The sequence below is a fragment of the Oncorhynchus nerka genome, linkage group LG5 (genome assembly GCF_034236695.1).
Source record: "Oncorhynchus nerka isolate Pitt River linkage group LG5, Oner_Uvic_2.0, whole genome shotgun sequence".
In the NCBI taxonomy this organism is placed as follows: domain Eukaryota; kingdom Metazoa; phylum Chordata; class Actinopteri; order Salmoniformes; family Salmonidae; genus Oncorhynchus; species Oncorhynchus nerka.
Genome location: NC_088400.1, coordinates 31,174,660 through 31,197,465, shown reverse-complemented (window position 1 = coordinate 31,197,465; position 22,806 = coordinate 31,174,660). Strand labels below are relative to the sequence as shown.

Below are 22,806 nucleotides of genomic sequence, written 5' to 3'. Positions count from 1 at the left end.
TCCAATTCTCTTTTTCCCGCATCAGAAGAAGTAAGCCAGTAATTCCAGACCCATATGCTGATAGTTTGCATGGTCTCCAGTCAAGTGAAGAAACAAGTGTTTGAAGAACATAGTTTAGTGTATAGCTCAGCCTGCCCCTTCATTAGGAGTTGGATTACAGTGGCCATGATTTGCTCATTATAATGACCAATGAATGGTTCACCTCATTAAGTTCAGAGCCATGTGATATCATAGCAGTTTGATTAACAGCTGTTGATTCTTGAACACACCCCTGAAGTTGCATTTGGTCCATACATTTTCGCCCAAAGTCGTTGGTTCAACCACAGATGGTGCGGTCCGTCCAAAAGCCAGCCAATAGAATCAAGCGTTGTCATCGTAGAGAAGGAAAAAAAGAGTCCTGACAGTCGCCATGATGCTTGTTTTCTCCCTGTGATACAGCAGCGGAAACGAGTGAAGCAAGTAGAAACAAAAGAGCACGCACACGTCCTCGCGAGTTGGTATGCGTTTGCAGGTAAAACATCAACACAAGCGACGAGTTTATTTGGATGAGACAGATCCACAACTCATGTTTCAAATTACTACTGCGTGGATATTACTTTACCTGGCCATATGAAGTCGGACAGGTTAGAAAAATGTGGCTATCTAGCTTTCAGCGGGGGTTTGCTAGTTAGCCATAACATAAGTGCGTTAGCTAGTTAACGTTTGCTGTTGCTCAGCTAGCCTAGCTCATATGTTATGGTCTGTTATAAAATAATTACGCGAACCTTATCTTAATTAATTGGTTAGCTAACTATCATTCTCGCGAAGTTATTCGGTATTAATGACCGTTAGCTAACTTGCTACCTAGCCCCTAGCTAACATGTTAGGCCAGTTAGCAATTGTTTTCCTGACTTTATGGCTTCAACGCGCCACTCAATTAGCTGGAAAGCCAATTTGTTATAATTAGCTGGTGATTGTGGTTATTGCTTTGTGCGACCTGGTGTGCAGCTAGCTAATTGGCTAGTTATTTAACTTAAGTCATACCATGAATATTAAATAAATACAACTTTATTTAAATCACTGGGCGGTAATCTGTAAAACAATACATTCTCGTGACATTGTAACTGAGTTTATTTCTGAAATTAGTATCTGCCAGCCAATAATAGCCACATCTTTCTTGAGCCTCATTTCCAGAAGTTGTCAAACTCAAATGACACCCTCTTGAAAAGTTACAAGGATGTGCTGAATGGCCGGCCTGTTGCGTGTTTGCAAAGTAGCATTAGTGAAGTCATTCTTTATTTATTTTTTTAGATTTGCACAATGTATACCTCAAGGTGTTTGGAATGTATTTTATCATTGAAAAATGTTAATAGTTATTAAACCTTTTCTACACAGTGTTACAGCAGGAATGCCCAAAGAAAAATATGACCCGCCAGACCCCAGGCGGATGTACACCATCATGTCAACTGAGGAGGCAGCCAATGGAAAGAAGTCTTACTGGCCTGAGCTGGAAATCACTGGTGAGCACGGCAGGGGTTGGCCCGGAGGCTGTGGAGGGGTGCTGTTCTCATATTAGGACTCAGCATGTGGGGATAGTCTAGGCCAGTTTCTCTCAACCTTTTTTGTAATGTGACCAGCATTCTCGTCATCCTTTGAAGATAAGGGCCTCTATTATAGGCCTGTATTTTGTCTCTGTCTCAACCAGGAAGTCCAGCATGAGTGTTTACTTATGTCCATTCAAATTGGGTAGAAGTCAACCTGTATCTGCTTTGCATAGAAAGCCATCAAACAGAGACCTGACTCACCAGTGTATATTTATCTACCGGTCTCCCCCCTCCACATTTCTGTCTCCAGGTAATGTCAGGAGCCTGAGCCCGTCTCTGTGGACTCTGACCCACCTCACTGCCCTACACATCGCTGACAACTGTCTGTCGCGCATCCCACCCGACATTGCCAAACTACACAACCTGTTGTACCTGGATCTATCGTCCAATAAGATCAGGAGCCTGCCGGCAGAGCTCGGCAACATGGTGTCTCTCAGGTGATTCGCTGGGAACCATGATTCCCACGATTCACTTTGATCTAAACTGGGCTTGTAACTGGTTGGTGCTGAAAATAACCACTGTCCCATTTTAAAAAGCCTGTTTGGTTGACAGAAGATTTGCTTTTGCCTGTATTGATGACTGGTAAATGTGTTTATGGTTTATGGGAAGGTTGAGGAAGGGGCTGTATTGTCAGGGGGGCTAGTCTCTGACACTTGCGTTTCCATGTGTCCGCCCTCAACAGGGAACTGCTTTTAAATAACAACCAGTTGCGGGTTCTTCCATTTGAATTGGGGAAACTGTTTCAGTTACAAACACTGGGGTTGAAAGGTGAGTGTGGCTTATCGTCTTGGTAACAATTCTGTCCTAGAGACCCCATTGTTATCCCGTAGCATTTATTTGATGTCATTCAACATTGTGTTCTTCACTCCTAACAGGAAACCCTCTTGCACAAGAAATCATGAGCCTGTACCAGGAGCATGATGGCACCAGGAAACTGCTCAACTACCTGCTGGACAATCTGGCAGGTTCAATCAAATGCAGTAAGTCTGCCTCTCTCACACTGTTTTTGGTACTATTTTTTAAATAATATCTATGGCTAAGGTGGACAACTGTCTTCCCAGCCCCCACAGAGCAGCCCCCGTCCCGGTCGTGGATCGCACTTCAGGAGCCTGACCAGACGAGGCCTTCTGGTGAGAAGCCAGCAGACAGTCCCTGTACACACAGTACCCCAGCACATGACACAAAACCACAATTCAATATAAGTATAAATTAGGAGGAAAAGCATTAAGGTGAATAAGATGCTATTTCCTATTTTTCTCCCTGTTCCTCCCTCTCAGCATTGTTCTCTGTTATGTGCTACAACGTGCTGTGTGATAAGTACGCCACACGCCAGCTCTACGGCTACTGCCCCTCCTGGGCCCTCAACTGGGAGTACAGGAAGAAGTCCATCATGCAGGAGATCATGAACTGCAGCGCTGACATCATCAGCCTACAGGTACGTGTTTAGCTCAACCAGGGATAAACAGCTTTTGTCCTTTTGGTTTCTCTGATCAATTCATGTAACTGATTGCCCAAAGTGCGCACACTGGATTTCTCTGGTACATCTTATGGTTGCATTCAGTCATATCTGTCCACTCATGTTATTGCTTTGTTTTCAACAGGAAGTGGAGACAGAGCAGTACTACCAGTACTTCCTGCCAGAGCTGAAGGAGCAGGGCTATGAGGGCTTCTTCAGCCCCAAGTCTCGAGCCAGAACCATGCATGAGTCTGACCGCAAACATGTGGACGGGTGCGCAGTATTCTACAGGACAGAAAAGTGAGTGCAACTGAAGTTTCCCCCTGACCTCAACACTCAATTGCTAGGTATCCATACCATTGGCAACAGATTTTTAATTTGAATATAAAAAATTACTAGTTACATTGGCTTCCATTGTATTTTAATCTCCGCTGATGGCTATTAATTATATAGCTAATGTCCCACTCTGGTCTTGACACATGCTCTCTAGCCAACAGTTCACAGATGGGATGGGTAGGCTACCTACATGATGAGATTATTATGGATAAGAGCTATTTATTTGTCAAACAGCAACCAAGCATCGATCATGTCACCAGAATAACACCCTTGATTTTTATTGGAGAGGAACAGAAAGCTCATCACCGTGCACTTTCACTACCCTGAAGTTAATAGTTTATTTAATCTGTAGCCTAATAACCTGCATGTTTTTCCGAGTTGTAGTGGGAGGACAACACGTCATCGCCTGACTCAAGTTTATTTAATGTGATGGTTATCAATATACATTTTTTAAACAAAGATCCCGCCTTGTCTACATTTGGAAAGTTAATCTGACAAATGTGATGTTTCCGTCCTTTTCTATCTGACTTTAATTGCATAAAGGTTGGATGGAAACCTGGTTAGTGATAGACTTTTATAACACCTCTCCCTGCTTCTCTCCCTGTCTACCCTTGCTTCTCTCTTTCTTGCTCTGTCCTTCCTCTCAGGTTCAGCGTGGTGCAGAAGCACACGGTGGAGTTTAACCAGCTAGCCATGGCTAACTCTGAGGGCTCGGAGGCCATGCTCAACAGGGTCATGACCAAGGACAACATCGGAGTGGCCATACTGCTGGAGGTCCGCAAGGAGATGATGGAGGAATCCTGTGAGTACTTATGGCCCTGTCCTATTCCTCACCCTAGACCCTGCCTGTGGCCCCGTCCTATTTCTCACCCTAGACCCCACACCTAGCATCTGGTTCTTACTCCTTTGGAGTTCATAAGACTGAACAAGTATAAGTAGGGTTGCAACGATATGACATTTTTGGCCGATTCCAATATCGCCCCCCAAAAAAATAAAGATTTAACATTTTAGCAACCTTGTAAGCGTTACAGTTAAATAGTTGAAATGGTGTCATATGTTAATTTGTTCAGTTAGGAACAAATTGTTTAACTTAAATTAGAAAAATTAAACATCCGTGAATGTATTTTATCGCACGACAGACAAATATTTTAGCTGCCCTGCGTTACAAAGATGGTGAAGTTATTGGTGGCTCTTCCTACTACCCAGTTTTGACCGTATGGAGAAACTTAAATGCTTTCAAATAAATATTGGTTGTAACTAAAATGCAGTTAATCATTTTAGCTTTAAATGCTTGGCAAAATGACTCTACTGTCGTAAACTGCTATAAATGGCACAACTTAACCTTTTCAAATGTGCTCAACTGACTTGATTAGTAAAATGAGAGCAAATTTACAACTCATCTAATCTTTCATTTAAGAAATATTTGTATTTTTTTTTTTTACACTTTAAAATGAAATGGAACTCTTGACCTATGCCAGCCATGAATGAACAACAGAAAATCCATTGGGCTTAGTAAACATTTTTCCAGTGACACTAGATGCCTGGGTTACAATATGACCAACCATTTACAATTTTAACATTTGGTGGAGGTTTTTCTTCACAAAGAGGACCTGCTCGGCTTTGTCAAGAGAATCTTTCTCTTTTTCGTCTACAATGTATGAAGCAGCATTGAAAAGGTGCTCACTGGCCACACTAGTACAGGGAGAACCCGGGCTAGGATGGGGGCATGGGGGAAACGGTGCTTGTTCCTTCTCCAGTATCCAAGTGCATCTGTCCTGGGAATGGTAGGTTCTCAGGCATCCTAGTATCTGCAAATAATGGGGGGGTAGTAGTACATCTTAATACAACGTATTGCTTTATTCCTTCATTTCAAAGGATCATTAGTTGTAGGTGAACTTTGGCAAATGTTGGCTGATGTAGTAACAGAAAATGGAAATAGGTCTGACACACCCACACCCCCCCAAAATGTCCCCATTACCAGTAAAACATAAACAAAACTTATTTCTTTCACTTACAACCAGGATTTCATCATATATGTCAAACAGTGAAGTTTCAGCCCTGTCTGTCCATGGCCTCTTCAGTCGCGGGTCTTCTTCTTGGGTGTGTGCTGTTACTGTGTCCATTTCCATCTTGTCTAACATTTCACAGTAACCCTTTTTTTTTGTCTGCGTCGAAGTAGCGTTCCTTGTACCTAGCATCGAGCATGGTGGTGACACAGTAAAGAGGCTCAGAATGCCACAGAATTTCTTGTGCAGACGCAGTTGAAGAGCTTATTTCTTGGGTCAGTTGTTCGAATGGAGCTAGGACTGTTCATGTTTTCAATGAGTCCGCTGGTTTGTACTGATTGTTGCAGGGAGCTCCTAGTCGGTAGTGTACATGCCAAGCACTCATTTTTGTTCCAGCAGGCTCTCCATGTAAATAGGACTGTTCCATCTGTTGGAAACGACTTAATTAAGTCTTTGAATTTTCACTCCAAGCTGCTCCTGTATTGCTTGCAGGTGGCTGTATGCTAGCGGTGAGTGTTTTAAAATGACTTCCTACCTAATCTTCCTACCTGTTGCCATTGTCAGACATGCTACATTGGGCACCAAAACCTTAATTTACAGCCAGTTGTGCCATGCATGGCAAACTGGCGACTCCGTATTCTTCCGAAGCCTTTGTCGTGTTACGTGCATTGTCACGATTCACAGAGTGAACTTTTTGGGAGATTTTCCAAGTTTCAAACATTTTCTCAAATGCCATTGAAATGGCAGCTGCTGTATGAGAACCAGCACATTCTTGAACATTCAATATGGCTTTCCTCGGTACAAAATCCTTGTCAACCAACTGTGCTGTCAGACTCCGCTTGCTCATGGGGCTGATGTCGCTAGTCCAAATGTCAGTTGTGACTCTAATAGCTGCAACACCCATAGCAAGTAGCTCGTGGATGTGCGATTCAACAATACTCCAACTCTGGTAGGGGAAAATAGTGCCTACTTGGCCGTGTGAACCAGGGCTCGATGTGCTCGACCAGTAGGCGAAAGGCAACATCCACAACAGAGCGGTTGATTGTCAAGGGCAATGACTTACATTATCTTGGCATTAATGGATTTCGCTTTCGAGTTGTCTCGCTGAAATTTTTGCACTGTTTCATCTTCAAAACATTTTCAAAGTAGCTGCACTTCTCATCTTCAGATGAGAAGTGCATCAGCCTTCACTGTGAGTAGCCTATGGCTTCATCTTTATCATTAGATGAGTCAGTGTGCCATTGGACATTTTATTTAGTAGCCTACTGTATGTAGCCTCTCAAATGCAACATGCAAATTATCGGTTTCCCGAGCTGAAATAAAGATCCCAGAAATGTTAAATACACATACATTTGTCTGTAATAAAGCACTTGTTGTGGGGAAACATTTATTCTGGTTGTCTGGGTGGGCCTATGCCAACCCATGGCTGCGCCCCTGCTCAGTCGTGAAATCCATATTAGGGCCTAATGAATTTTTCAATTTACAAATTTCCTTATGAACTTTGAAAATACAATTTCATTTATTTTCAGTGTTATATAAAAAATTATGCACGAGAAGGTGTGGTATATGCCATAGCTAAGGGCTTGGCACAACACAAAGTGGAGTGCCTGTGTACAGCCCTTAGCCATGGTATATTGGCCGTATACCACCAAGCACTGAGATGCCTTATTGCTATTATAAACTGGCTACCAACCTAATTTAGAGCTGTAGAAAGATGCTTTGTCATACCCGTGGTATACGGTCTGATATACCACGTCTGCCAATCAGCATTCAGAGCTCGAACAACCCAGTTTCTAAATATATATCACACACTAAAAAGTATGTGGACACTCCTTGATATTAGTGGATTTGTCTATGACAGGTGTCTAAAATTGAACACACAGCCATGCAATTTCCATAGACAAACATTGGCAGTGTAATGGCCGTTCTGAAAAGCTCTGACTTTCAACATGGTACCGTCATAGGATGCCACCAAATTGCCTCTGGAAGCAATGTCAGCACAAGAACTGTTCGTCGGGAGCTTCATGAAATGTTTTCATGGCCAAGCAACTGCTCCCAAGAACAATCACCATGTGCAATGCCACGCATTGGCTGGAATGGTGTAAAGCTTGCAGGCATTGTACTCTGGCGCTTTGGAAACGCATTCTCTGAAGTAATGAATCACACTTCACCATCTGCTTGTCTGAGGTTCAGCAGGTTTTCATCAAGGATCTCTCTGTACTTTGCTCCGTTCATCTTTCCATCGATCTTGACTAGTCTCCCAGTCCATGAAATATCCCCACAGCATGATACTGCCACCTCCATGCTTCACTGTAGGGATAGTGCCAGGTTTCTCCCAGATGTGATGCTTGGCATTCAGGCCAAAGCGTTAAATCTTGGTTTCCTCTGACCAGAGGCATGCAGGTCCTTTAGGTTCCTTTTGGCAAACTCTTAGCCTCTCTAGGGTACGTGGGACAGTAGCGTCCCACCTGTCAACAGCCAGTGAAAACTGCAGGGCGCCAAATAAAATAAAAACACATCTCATTCAAATTCCTCAAGCATACAAGTATTTTACACCATTTTAAAGATGGAATTCTCGTTAATCCAGCCAGTGTCTGATTTCAAAAATGCTTTACAGCAAAAGCACCGCAAACGTTTGTTAGGTCGTCACCAAGTGAGAAAAAAACACAGCCATTTTTCCAGCCAAAGAGGAGCCACAAAAAGCAGAAATATAGATTAAATTAATCACTGACCTTTGATCTTCATCAGATGACACTCATATGACTTCATGTTACACAATACATGTATTGTAAAGTTAATATTTATTTCCAAAAATCTGAGTTAACGCAACAATGTAATGTTCAGTAGTTCCTTAACATGCAGTTGATTTTTGCAGAGAGCCACCTCAAATTACTGAAATACTCATAAACATTGATAAAAGATACAAGTGTTATTCACAGAATTAAATATATACTTCTCCTTAATGCAACCGCTGTGTCAGATTTTAAACAAACTTTACGGAAAAAGCATACATGCAATAATCTGAGGACAGCGTTCAGACGACAAAATCAAGCCAATTTGATATCCGCCATGTTGGAGTCAACAGAATTCAGAAATAGCATTATAAATATTCATTTACCTTTTGATCTTCAGAATGCACTCCCAGGAATCCCAGTTCCACATTAAATGTTTTGTTAGATAATGTCCATTTATTTCCAAATAGATCGTTTTTTTAGCGTGTTTGGTAAACAAATCCACACTCACGAAGCGGGTCCACCAGTTGCAGACTATTGCACAGCGCCAATTAAATTACAAAAAATATTTAAGTTTCATGAAATCACAAGTGCAATGTAGCAAAACACAGCTTAGCTTGTTAATCCACCTGGTGTGTTAGATTTCAATAAATCTTTTTGGCGAAAGCTATCAAAGTGTTTATGTAAGCACTTCTCTCTCAGTAGGCAAAATGTTACAAACAGCTAGCAGCCAAGTAGATTGGTCACGAAAGTCGAAGCAATAAATTAAATCTCTTACTTTTCGTCTTCGGATGTTTGCACTCACGAGACTCCCAGTTAACCAAATGTCACTTTTGTTCCGTAAAGATGATTTTTATATCCAAAATACCTCCATTTGGTTGGCACGGTAATGTTCAGAAATCAACAGGCTCGAGCAGTCACGACATCGCAGACAAATTCCAAATAGTATCCGTAATGATCGAGGAAACATGTCAAACGTTTTTTTTTTATAATCAAGCCTCAGGTTGTTTTTACAATATATAATCGATAATATAGCAACTGGGAATGTAGTTTCAGAGAGAGAAAATGGATGCTCCATTCTGTTGCGCATACAAAACGCTACTGGCACCCAGCCATACAATGACGCGATGTGATCTTCCTCGCTCATTTTTCAAAATAAAGGCCTGAAACTGTCTGAAGACTTCACACCATAGGGAAGCCGTAGGAAAAGGAATCTGGTTGATATCCCTTTTAAATGGAGCGACGGCAGGTTATGGAACATGGAGTTTTCAAAATAGAAGCCACTTCCTGGTTGGATTTCCCCCCAGGTTTTCACTTGCAATATCAGTTCTGTTGTACTTTTTTATTTTTTTTTATTTTATCTTAATCTGACAATTATATGCATATTCTGGGCCTGAGAAATAGGCAGTTAAATTTGGGTATGTTTTTAATCCAAAAATCTAAATACTGCCCCCTATACTCAAGAGGTTAACAAAGGCCCAAATCATTGCACGAATGTACCTAACCATAAACCTTAATGCATTTAAAATCAATACACAGAAGTATATTTTTTTAAACCTCCATATATAGTTCAAAGAAATTCATGTTAGCAGGCAATATTAAACTAGGGAATTTGTCACCTCGCGTTCATTGCATGCAGAGTCAGGATATATGCAACCGCTTGGGCCGCCTGGCTCGTTGTGAACTAATTTGCCAGAATTTTACATAATTATGACATAACATTGAAGGTTGTGCAATGTAATGGCAATATTTTGACTTATGGATGCCACCCGTTAGATAAAATACGGAACTGTTCCGTATTTCATTGAAAGAATAAACGTTTTGTTTTCGACATGATAGTTTCCGGATTTGACCATATTAATGACCAAAGGCTCATATTTCTATGTTATAACTAAGTTTATGTTTTGATAGATCAGTCTGTCTGAGCGGTGGTAGGCAGCAGCAGGCTCGTAAGCATTCATTCTAACAGCACTTTCCTGCGTTGGCCAGCAGCTCTTAGCAATGCTTTAAGCATTGCGCTGTTTATGACTTCAAGCCTATCAACCCTCGAGATTAGGCTGGCAATACTAAAGTACCTATTAGAACATCCAATAGTCAAAGGTATATGAAATAGTCATACAATAACTACAACCTAAAACTTCTTACCTGGGAATATTGAAGACTCATGATAAAAGGAACCACCAGCTTTCATATGTTCTCATGATCTGAGCAAGGAACTTAAACGTTAGCTTTTTTACATGGCACATATTGCACTTTTACTTTCTTCAACACTTTGTTTTTGCATTATTTAAACCAAATTGAACATGTTTCATTATTTGAGACTAAATTGATTTTATTGATGTATTATATCAAGTTAAAATAAGTGTTCATTCAGTATTGTTATTGTCATTATTTTTTATATAAATTGTCCGATTAATCAGTATCTGCTTTTTTTGGTCCTTCAATAATCTGTATCGGCGTTGAAAAATCCTAATCGGTCAACCTCTAAGGTTGTTGTATTCGATCCATGTGAGAAATATTTGATTTTAGTATCATAGCAAAGGGTCTGAATACTTAGGTGAAGGTATTTCTGCTTTTTATTTTTAATACATTTACAAACATTTCCAATCTGGTTTTAGCTTTGTCATTATTGGATATTGTGTGTAGATTCAGGTTTAGAAAACCAACTTTAACAATGTGGTAGAAAGTCAAGGGGGTGTGACTTCAATCCGAATACACTGTATGTGTAATCGATTAAACAAAAATATTTTATTGTCGCTTCATTGACCTGGGCTATTGTTTGAATTCAAGACCAGATTGATCTGTTTGTCAGTGTCTGAGTAGTCAATGCCCGGGGCCTGTGATTTTCCTTAATCTGGCCCAGTGTGTACAACTCTTTTTACTTCAAAAGGGGAGTGACTGCTGCGCTTCCCCGTCTTGAGTTTTCCTTGGCTGTGCTCTGCCTTTAAAGTAAACCCCAAACTTCTCTCTCTCCAGCGGGGAAGTCTCTGCACGGCATGGAGAAACAGCTCCTACTGGTGGCCAATGCCCACATGCACTGGGACCCGGAGTACTCTGACGTCAAGCTGGTCCAGACCATGATGTTCCTGTCTGAGGTGAAGAACATCGTGGACAAGGCCACGCGCAGCCTCAAACTCTCCTCTGTCTCTGGGGAGACCAACAGCATCCCTCTAGTGCTTTGTGCTGACCTCAACTCTCTACCAGACTCTGGTGAGTGACTGAGTTAGAAAGGAAGGGAAATGTACAAGCAAGCAGTGTAGTGGTGGGCACACTAGCTGCCTGTTAGGTGATGGTTACTGTGAATGAAGTGGTGGACAAGTGTCTTCATTGTGTTCAGTAGGGCAATGGAAAATGAACATATGTCTTATTGAATGTTTAGTTGGCCCATTCCCCCATATTGAACCGGACCAATGTAAATCCCTACCGTCTCTCCCTAGGCGTGGTGGAGTACCTGAGTCAAGGTGGAGTGGACTGCACCCACAAGGACTTCAAGGAGCTGCGCTACCTCGACAGCCTCACCAACTTTAACTGCAACGGCAAGAACGGGAACTCCACGTCCAACTCCAGGATCACCCACGGCTTCAAGCTGAAGAGCGCCTACGAGGACAGCCTGATGCCTTACACCAACTACACCTTCGACTTCAAGGTGAGGGAGGCGCTCAATCACAAGCACATCAGAAGCACTGTCTCTGAGGCCTTCTCTTGACATATTACAGATTGCTGTTTGATCTGGTCCTGATTAGTCAGGAAATCCTGTTTTTCTGACATTACAATTGACCTACCCCCCCCCCCCCCTGTTGTCAGTCTTTACTGGAACGTACACCTGCTTTGTAAAGGTTTCATCTAATCTGACGTGTGCAGAAAAATAATTGACTGCTTTTGACCCAAAAATACACAAGCTGACATTGCTGGACAATGTCTGGCAGAATACATCCTGATTTTTTTAAAGAAATAAAAACAATAATAAATCAAATTTTATGGAGGTTGGTGCAGGTCTTTCCAATTACATTATCTCTGTAGCTTACTCAGTCTACCTGCCTGTTTTGAGGTCAGACTTGCAACGTTGAATCAACTGGTACTAGCCCGCACCAAAGAGGTTGACATACATGGCTGTATGCCTGCAGGGAGAAGTGTTTGTACAGAAATGTCATATTACATTTACATTTAAGTCATTTAGCAGACGCTCTTATCCAGAGCGACTTACAAATTGGTGCATTCACCTTATGACATCCAGTGGAACAGTAGTGCATCTAAATCTTTTAAGGGGGGTGAGAGGGATTACTTTATCCTATCCTAGGTATTCCTTAAAGAGGTGGGGTTTCAGGTGTCTCCGGAAGGTGGTGATTGACTCCGCTGTCCTGGCGTCGTGAGGGAGTTTGTTCCACCATTGGGGGGCCAGAGCAGCGAACAGTTTTGACTGGGCTGAGCGGGAACTGTACTTCCTCAGTGGTAGGAAGGCGAGCAGGCCAGAGGTGGATGAACGCAGTGCCCTTGTTTGGGTGTAGGGCCTGATCAGAGCCTGGAGGTACTGAGGTGCCGTTCCCCTCACAGCTCCGTAGGCAAGCACCATGGTCTTGTAGCGGATGCGAGCTTCAACTGGAAGCCAGTGGAGAGAGCGGAGGAGCGGGGTGACGTGAGAGAACTTGGGAAGGTTGAACACCAGACTGGCTGCGGCGTTCTGGATGAGTTGTAGGGGTTTAATGGCACAGTCAGGGAGCCCAGCCAACAGTGAGTTGCAGTAATCCAGACGGGAGATGACGAGTGCCTGGATTAGGACCTGCGCCGCGTCCTGTGTGAGGCAGGGTCGTACTCTGCGGATGTTGTAGAGCATGAACCTACAGGAACGGGCCACCGCCTTGATGTTAGTTGAGAACAACAGGGTGTTGTCCAGGATCACGCCAAGGTTCTTAGCGCACTGGGAGGAGGACACAATGGAGTTGTCAACCGTGATGGCGAGATCATGGAACGGGCAGTCCTTCCCCGGGAGGAAGAGCAGCTCCGTCTTGCTGAGGTTCAGCTTGAGGTGGTGATCCGTCATCCACACTGATGTCTGCCAGACATGCAGAGATGCGATTCGCCACCTGGTCATCAGAAGGGGGAAAGGAGAAGATTAATTGTGTGTCGTCTGCATAGCAATGATAGGAGAGACCATGTGAGGTTATGACAGAGCCAAGTGACTTGGTTTATAGCGAGAATAGGAGAGGGCCTAGAACAGAGCCCTGGGGGACACCAGTGGTGAGAGCACGTGGTGTGGAGACGGATTCTCGCCACGCCACCTGGTAGGAGCGACCTGTCAGGTAGGACGCAATCCAAGCGTGGGCGCTGGAGATGCCCAACTCGGAGAGGGTGGAGAGGAGGATCTGATGGTTCACAGTATCGAAGGCAGCCGATAGGTCTAGAAGGATGAGAGCAGAGGAGAGAGAGTTAGCTTTAGCAGTGCGGAGCGCCTCCGTGATACAGAGAAGAGCAGTCTCAGTTGAATGACTAGTCTTGAAACCTGACTGATATGGATCAAGAAGGTCATTCTGAGAGAGATAGCGGGAGAGCTGGCCAAGGACGGCACATTCAAGAGTTTTGGAGAGAAAAGAAAGAAGGGATACTGGTCTGTAGTTGTTGACATCGGAGGGATCGAGTGTAGGTTTTTTCAGAAGGGGGTGCAACTCTCGCTCTCTTGAAGACGGAAGGGACGTAGCCAGCGGTCAGGGATGAGTTGATGAGCGAGGTGAGGTAAGGGAGAAGGTCTCCGGAAATGGTCTGGAGAAGAGGGGATAGGGTCAAGCGGGCAGGTTGTTGGGCGGCCGGCCGTCACAAGACGCGAGATTTCATCTGGAGAGAGGGGAGAAAGAGGTCAGAGCACAGGGTAGGGCAGTGTGAGCAGAACCAGCGGTGTCGTTTGACTTAGCAAATGAGGATCGGATGTCGTCGACCTTCTTTTCAAAATGGTTGACGAAGTCATCTGCAGAGAGGGAGGAGGGGAGGGGGAGGAGGAGAAGGTGGCAAAGAGCTTCCTAGGGTTAGAGGCAGATGCTTGGAATTTAGAGTGGTAGAAAGTGGCTCTTGCAGCAGAGAGAGAAGAGGAAAATGTAGAGAGGAGGGAGTGAAAGGATGCCAGGTCCGCAGGGAGGAGAGTTTTCCTCCATTTCCGCTCGGCTGCCCGGAGCCCTGTTCTGTGAGCTCGCAATGAGTCGTCGAGCCACGGAGCGGGAGGGGAGGACCGAGCCGGCCTGGAGGATAGGGGACATAGAGAGTCAAAGGATGCAGAAAGGGAGGAGAGGAGGGTTGAGGCAGAATCAGGAGATAGGTTGGAGAAGGTTTGAGCAGAGGGAAGAGATGATAGGATGGAAGAGGAGAGCGAAGGTTGGGACGGCGCGATACCATCCGAGTAGGGGCAGTGTGGGAAGTGTTGGATGAGAGCGAGAGGGAAAAGGATACAAGGTAGTGGTCGGAGACTTGGAGGGGAGTTGCAATGAGGTTAGTGGAAGAACAGCATCTAGTAAAGATGAGGTCGAGCGTATTTCCTGCCTTGTGAGTAGGGGGGGAAGGTGAGAGGGTGAGGTCAAAAGAGGAGAGGAGTGGAAAGGAGGAGGCAGAGAGGAATGAGTCAAAGGTAGACGTGGGGAGGTTAAAGTCGCCCAGAACTGTGAGAGGTGAGCCGTCCTCAGGAAAGGAGCTTATCAAGGCATCAAGCTCATTGATGAACTCTCCGAGGGAACCTGGAGGGCGATAAATGATAAGGATGTTAAGCTTGAAAGGGCTGGTAACTGTGACAGCATGGAATTCAAAGGAGGCGATAGACAGATGGGTAAGGGGAGAAAGAGAGAATGACCACTTGGAAGAGATGAGGATCCCGGTGCCACCACCCCGCTGACCAGAAGCTCTCTGGGTGTGCGAGAACACGTGGGCAGACGAAGAGAGAGCAGTAGGAGTAGCAGTGTTGTCTGTGGTGATCCATGTTTCCGTCAGTGCCAAGAAGTCGAGGGACTGGAGGGAGGCATAGGCTGAGATGAACTCTGCCTTGTTGGCCGCAGATCGGCAGTTCCAGAGGCTACCGGAGACCTGGAACTCCACGTGGGTCGTGCGCGCTGGGACCATCAGATTAGGGTGACGCGGCCACGCGGTGTGGAGCATTTGTATGGTCTGTGCAGAGAGGAGAGAACAGGGATAGACAGACACATAGTTGACAGGCTACACAAGAGGCTACGCTAATGCAAAGGAGATTGGAATGACAAGTGGACTACACGTCTCGAGTGTTCAGAAAGTTAAGCTTACGTAGCAAGAATCTTATTGACTAAAATGATTAAAATGATACAGTACTGCTGAAGTAGGCTAGCTGGCAGAGGCTGCGTTGTTGACTATGTAGGCTAGCTGGCAGTGGCTGCGTTGTTGACACTACACTAATCAAGTCGTTCCGTTGAGTGTAATAGTTTCTACTGTACTGCTATTCGGGGCTAGCTGGCTAGCTAGCAGTGTTGATTACGTTACGTTGCGTTAAAAGAACGACAATAGCTGGCTAGCTAACCTAGGAAATCGCTCTAGACTACACAATTATCTTTGATACAAAGACGGCTATGTAGCTAGCTATGTAGCTAGCTACGATCAAACAAATCAAGCCGTTGTATCATTCCATTTTAAGGAATAGTATAATTCTCTTTTCCTGTACATCAATAAATATTTAGTTATGAAGATGTGTAAAAAATGCTGCTCGATAAAAATCCCTGTTCACATGTGTAGGCAATGTCATGGCGGCATTGGCTAGCTAAGCTCATGCACATTAACATTTCATCGTGTCTAATGGTCATCTTGTGCTGATCTGCACATGGACAGACCTTCAAATCAAAGGCATGTCAGTTTGTCACTTTCACAATGTTGGAAAAATAACATGTTCAACTTAAGACATTGGCTCCAATTTAGGCTGTGCCTTTAGAGATCGAGCAAATTGACAACCCAAGAAGGAATTTTTCACTTTTATTGACTTCTCAAATCCAAGACCCTGGCAGTCTGCTTCGCTAGCGTTCCCTGAAGTATTTCGCGGTTGGCCCTCTGGGTTTAGAAACTCTGCTGACATTTTTTTTCTGTTAGGCCTAAGGTTAGCCAACAGTCTGAGAAGGTAATGTGCGGTGAACTTGAGTCTGTCTTGTGTCTAAACTGCTAGTACAAATCACATTGGACATGTAGGCATTCTGTTACGTGTAGCAGTTTGTCCTTTGGATTGTTTATTATTTTTGCTTGTGTAGATCAATATTCATTGCAGTCACTTACATGTGGTCTGTGCACTCCTAAAACGGCATTAGCCACATGACGATCTATTTGGGTTTCCATTCGATCTGGCCAGTAAATCTCATTTGTCCGGTAAACTAAAATGGGGTCTGCCAATTGCCCGGCACACATTTTCCCTAACAGAGGCTGCTCCTCACTCATCCCCCTCATCCCCCTTTTTTCTCTCTCCTCAGGGTGTGATTGACTACATCTTCTACTCCAAGCCTCAGCTCAACGTGTTGGGCATCCTGGGTCCCCTGGACTCCAACTGGCTCCATGAGAACAGTATCAGCGGCTGTCCGCACCCCCACATCCCTTCTGACCACTTCTCCCTGTTCACCCAGCTGGAGCTGCTGCTGCCCAGCACCCTGCCCCAGGGCCAGGTCAATGGCATCCACCTGCCTGGAGGCCGCAGGTAGTCGTGAGACATCACCGAGGGGAGGGGGGCGCTGTAATTTGGTTTTCTGCCTCTCCCTCATCGCCTCTCTTCTTCAAACTGAAGGAGCAAGACAAGACAGGCAACCATCCTGTTAAAAAAGAATCAGCCGTACAGTGAGGTCTGGCTGACAGGGATTTCTGTTATTATAGATATATATTTTTTATTTTCCTTGTTTTCATTTTGATAATGCTAAAGTAAATCCTGTCTGTCCATTATATTATCTTGTGTTTTAGATCCCCCTGTCATTCTTACCCATAATGCTTTTGTAACTTCTTAACAGATAAAGGATGGTAGCATCCAATCTCACAATATCCCCTTGGACCATTATAGGTATTGAGATACATTTTTAGCAATACCAGCAGACTTGTTGACTTTGACATGACCTGTGCAGTCTTGAACAATGGCACAAGAAAATCTGTCACTTGAGAGCTGTGGACACCCTTCACGAGGCAAGGAGAGAAAGGACACCACTTCTCAATTTGAGCTGATGGTCTGCTGATGGTCTGTCCTATACCAATCTCAAACCAGCAAAAACAGTGTTAGACTGGTCGGTCTCACTCTCCCTACCAGCCAAGGCTCGGTGGGCCTTCGCTTCTCTCTCACCTGGGCTCAATGTGATGGTACTTAGATATCTACCATATATCTGGAGCATCCCATAGGAGAGAGTAGCGCTCCTCCCCTCTGCTACAGGGCCCATCTCTGTGGGTCCACTAGTGTGGTGCTCACCTGGTGCTACCAGTCCTCTGCATTGACTAATATAACTCAGTCCATTGTCTCCCTATCCAAGTGGTGCAATAGAAACTAACCCCACTGGTGCATTAAGACTCACTGTTGAGATTTTTAGACGTGTTATCCTTCAGGCCACCAAATACACTTGTCTGGACCCACGTGTGGCAAGCTTAGCTCTAGTTAGCGCAGGTTTGTCGGCTTGCCGGTCAGGCATAGTGCTAGAAACGCATCTGGATTCTCTGGACTGAAACCAAATTTTGTGATTTTAGTTGCATAACTTGGCAATCCCCTTTTGCACACTACCTCCTGTTTGCGTACACATCCATTTTCTTGTTCATGACTTCGTTTGGACCAGTTACCACCTTTCGTAATAGGGAATGGGGTTTTGGCTGAGGGGCAATGGGATGGGGAATTGTTAACAAATTTCACTTAGTTTGTTACTTTTTAAGCAGAGGGAGGTCACTAGCTGATTTGCAGGAGTTTAAACCAGCAATCCTCTCAGGGTCACACACAGATCTTGTAGCGCTGTCTCTTGAGGCCAGTAGTGACTTTCCCCCAGCCATAAATTCCGTACTCTACAGCAGTGGGGTTTTTCCACCAGTGTTTGTACAGAATATAAATGTAGATTCAGTCTTTACATGATTGTATATGAGCCACTAAAGACCTGTTTTCTGGCAGTTTTTGTACTGATCTGGTTTGAGGAAAATACAGGATTGTATTGTAAACTATGACTACATTTTTATCCATGAAATGTTAAGAAATTCAAATGACCAGCTTGTACAAAAGACGTAAGGGGTTGTTCTGGGCGTTCACCCCCCCCCCCCCAGGTTAACTGTTTTGATGTATCAGTATTGATTGGTTTCCTGCTGTCGTTTTGATTTGAGGGCATGTTGCTCAGGTTGTAAATAGATCTACTGACGAAACCTCCTGATGCTTCTCACCCATTCTATTAATAAGCCTTCCTGCCACCAACCTAACCTACCATTCACAGTTCAGGCCATAGTAACACCAAGGCCCGTATTCACAAAAGCCTACGAGTGGGACTGCTGATCTAGGATCTGTCCATATTATTCATTATGATCTAAAAGACCCAACTGATCCTTACTCTGAGACACTTTGTGGATACCAATAACACCCTATTCCCTTTAGTGTACTACTGTTGACCAGTCCTGTGTGGCTCTGGTCTCGAGTGTACTACATGGGGAAATAGGGTGTCATTTCAGATTTGTCCTAAGAGGGATTTCACATCACACCTCCACTATCCCATAATTCCAGTGTTGTACAACCGGAACATTGTGCCTCACCGTCGCAGTTTGTAGTCTTGCACTATTTACAATTGGCAAACGCCAGAACAACCTCTTCGGTTTATTTTTAAATACTGTGGAGACATTTGTGAAGATTTGATGTGCTTTTGGCTTATGTTAGGGATATTCTTTTTTGTATGAGCTGTGAGCATGTTATGGGGTGTGTGTGTATCTCTCCTCCTGGGTGAGCCATCTAGTAATCAGGTATGGAATATTTGTCTTGTTTTTTTCTGGGGCAAAGCAAAGACCTCTTGTAAAGCCTCCTCAGTTCCATAATGTTTTGCACCCTCCTTGTACTCTGGAACCCTCCTAGAACCCCTTTATTGTTCCCTATCCCCATAGCCACCTAGCCTCTCTTGACCCTGCCCCGGCCTCCACCACGGATCTGAATTCTGAATCTACAAAAGCATGTTCCCCTATAACCTCCAACCCCCAGTCCCATGTCATACCCCCTTAACAGTCAAGTGTATTCCTTTAGTCCTGTCTTTTTAACCCCTCTACTGAAGCCCCTGTATGGTTCCAGCCACTCTGGTACCATCTGTAGGGCAGGCTGTCAGGTGGCCCACACAGACATGTTGCTGTTATCTATCTGTTTTATCACCGGGACCAAAACATGAAATATGTCAATAGTGACTGACACTTGCAACTGTCACATTTTTAACAGGAAATGTAATGATGCACACTTATGATAGTTGCCCTGTCTAGCCCACAATTTGTCAATTAAATAAAATATGATCACCTTTTAAAGTAAATATGATACTGAAGCCACTGTGCTAAAGTTAGCATTTTATGAATTTTTACAGAGGAAAAAGATTGAAATATTAATGTCCTTGTTTGAAAGCTGTTTTCGGTCCCTACTTTCCCCATTTGTTTTGAACAGAAACCAATGTCTGGTTTGATAACCCTGAATTGCTGATACTGTTGTAGTAGCTTTTTTGTAAAGTGTGAATAAAATATGTATCATGTTTCCTTTCTAAAATATTGAATTGTGTTTTTAATGTGTATTCTGATTGCTACATTGTTTTCACTTTTACTCATTGCTTTTCCATACCTCTCCAACAACAATGGTTCTCTTTTTGGTAGATAATTTGCTTTTCTTTTTTGACTAACTGTGGACTTGGCCGACTTTGGTTTGCTCTAGAAGTGGGCGCAGAATGCTTATTGAAGGAATAATTCCTAATAGTAATTTGCCTTTCCAAACGTGGATATTGAACTTTATTTTTCTCAACTTATTTTGGGGGGTGGGGTTGTCGCTTAGGCTTAAGATGTATGTTGTCTTAGAACCGGGGGAGCGTCTTACTGGTTGATTCAGTTGTAGACCGCACTATTGTTGACTAGTGTGAAACAAACTCCAGTGTAAAACTAAGCTGAAGCTGTTTTGCTGTTAGATGGACTGGTCCTGTGAGAGCACTATTTGTTCCATCTCACTGTTCTTGTTTCACAGTGGCTAAACAGAGTAGGTCGCCAAGCCTACTAACCCTCACGTTTTGAACCCCAAAAATAGTTTTTGATTGGGGGAATAACACGGCTTGATGTCACCATGAGTTAGTGACCATTGGTTAGTTAGTGATCACTAACTGTTTACTGTTAACTTCTAGGGTATTTATAGGACTGACTGGCTCCCTGTCAAGGTGTTTTTACTGTTGACTTCTAGATGTTTTATAGGACTCCGACTGCGCTCCCTGTCAGTTGCTTTCTGTCAATGTGAAGCACCCTCTTTAACCTTCTATACAGTACATCCAAATACCACTGTCATGACTTGTAGGGCTGTAAGGGAAGGAAGTATTTTCCTTAACCTGAGTATTGCATTTATCCATGTCAAAATTAGTTTGGCTTGCAATAGTCCTAATTTCAGATGGGTCATTTCCATTCCCCAGAAAGTTGGCAATACCCAGACAGTCACTAAGAAAATGTTTTTGAGAGTTTCAATAAAATAATTTATCTAATACATTTTCATTTATTTTCCCCTATCAAACCGAGGGCAATATCTGCTGATTCCGATCACCCCATTCCAGCATTTTCTTTCCTCCAGCTTGTATATTTAGGCTTCACACTCGCCCCTGCTGATAGTGGTGGTAGGTTGGTCAGGATTGTCAATTTGTAGCTAGCTGAGTACACTCACTGTGTACATACACTGGACCAACTACTTGTTTACCATTCATGGAATACCAGCAAAAAACACTGGCACAACATTCAAAGAATCAAGTCGGCTGTTTTTAAAACTCAATAATACAAAATTAAGGGACGATGGTAAAGTTTATTTAATTATTTTTTGAAATTTGCCACCTTGGTTCACCTCTGGATGAGTTTTCTGTTGAACACATTTTCTTTACTCCTACCTAGCTATGTATTTTCCTACTTATGTTGTAATAAATAAATTCAAGTACTGTTTCAATCTGTCTCCCTCTGATTCTTTGCAGTGGATGTTACATAATATGGTTCCCTGATGTGATATTTTTCTCCCTGTATTATAATATGATTCCAGTGGCAGAAGATTGTTGCAGCCTGATGTCCCAACTGGATTGAGGACCACGAAGTAGGTAAGGATTTTTATGACCACAAGATGGGGCTTTAAGATCACGAACACAGTTGTGATGAGTTGTATAAGATGATGTGGTTTGAACAGATCTGTTGTACATTTCCATGCTGTCAGGGTATTCAGTGAACATTATGACATGTACTGCAGTATAATCCAATATTCTGAGTCACAGGGTGGCTGCTGGGATGAAAAGGGACATTTATGGCTGAGGTAGGGCAGGTGTTTACCCTTAAAATGAGTCGTTTAGGGTTGAACGACCATAGGCACCTTAGAATCGGAAACAGATGGAGTGAACTCGCCTTCCATCCAGTACTAACCCTGATGATGTGCTTATTGCATAGAGGCATATAGAGCCACACACACTGAGCCTCAGGATCTGTGAAACACACAGCTTTTGAGCCAAAGAGCCAGAATGGTTAGCCTACCTACCTGGCACTATAGGTGTTAAGACAGGACATTAGGAGGGAAGTGCTTTCCCCAACATCATAGGTACAGTAGGTACTGTACAGGTTCTCACTAAATGCTGTTAATCTGGTGGAAAGTGCAATACTGACTGTTTACTGTTCTGTTTACTTTATTTGTCTAGTTTATTGAGCTCCGGTGTATTCTTTAAAGGCCCAATGCAGCTGCTTTTATCTCAATATCAAATCATTTCTGGGTAACAATTAGGCATCTTACTGTGATTGCTTTAACTTAACATTCTCTAAAATAAATTAAAATAGCTTCTTAGCAATGGCAGTGGTCTGATTTTGGAGGGGGAAATGATCTGTTTTTGGCAGATATGTATGGAACTCTTTCTCACTGGTCTATTAACTCATTTACTGCATGATGTCACCATGAAAGGACAACTCCATCCCGCCAAAATAGGCTGAACTTTCAGGCAGTCTTTTCAAACCGTTCTTACAATAAAAGGGAATTCTAATTTTCACAATTTCATTATTCCAACCTCTGAGTGTGGAAATGTATATAAAACACAAATGTTTTTGACTGCACTGGGCCTTTAAGTTCTAACAGAAATTGCTGTGAAGTTATTCTCACTGAAATTACCTGTGAAAAAAACACCCATTTCATTTATTTAAGGCTGCTATCGTAGGCCATTCAGCCGGAGCTTTTAAAACATGTTTTTTTTTAATTCAATGGAGTTACATTTTTGAAAGATTAGGCTTTTGAGAGACTGAGGTCATGAACCTTTTTCTCGTAAATGTGGAATTTGATGTTGAAGCGGATGTCTGCATGCATGTGTGTGATCCTGCCTGGTTGTCTCCAGTGCTGGCACATCAGTGTTGTGCTAACGTGGCAGCCTGAGTCCAGAAGCCTGTAAAGTGCTTGCAGATGTAGCTTCTATCCTCCTCCTTTTCTCCCTCTTTACAAAAGAAACTCTACATGACCAAGCGTGAACATGAGGATCAGTAAACATGCCTGCCTT

General features: G+C 43.5%; 1 protein-coding gene across 2 annotated transcripts; it reads left to right on the top strand.

Moving 5' to 3' along the window:
- The first annotated feature begins 32 nt into the window (after window positions 1–32).
- Window positions 33–21,236, top strand: LOC115129334 (CCR4-NOT transcription complex subunit 6-like). Of its 2 annotated transcripts, none has more exons than XM_029659573.2 (12): window positions 33–511; window positions 1,375–1,499; window positions 1,834–2,020; window positions 2,266–2,351; window positions 2,459–2,563; window positions 2,645–2,713; window positions 2,861–3,018; window positions 3,185–3,339; window positions 4,023–4,177; window positions 11,090–11,323; window positions 11,551–11,759; window positions 16,564–21,236. In XM_029659573.2, exons 2-12 carry the CDS (start codon window positions 1,388–1,390, stop codon window positions 16,786–16,788), a joined length of 1,695 nt encoding a protein of 564 aa, XP_029515433.1. In that variant the 5' UTR covers window positions 33–511; window positions 1,375–1,387; the 3' UTR covers window positions 16,789–21,236. The 2 variants fall into 2 exon arrangements, with proteins under 2 accessions (XP_029515433.1, XP_029515431.1); XM_029659571.2 differs by lacking the exon at window positions 33–511 and adding an exon at window positions 530–623.
- The last annotated feature ends 1,570 nt before the right edge of the window (window positions 21,237–22,806 follow it).

Coding starts and splice junctions, on each gene's coding strand:
- LOC115129334 (XM_029659571.2), top strand. Junction 2,714..2,860: donor TGACCAGACGAGGCCTTCTG/GTGAGAAGCCAG, acceptor CCTCCCTCTCAG/CATTGTTCTCTGTTATGTGC. Junction 3,340..4,022: donor GTATTCTACAGGACAGAAAA/GTGAGTGCAACT, acceptor CCTTCCTCTCAG/GTTCAGCGTGGTGCAGAAGC.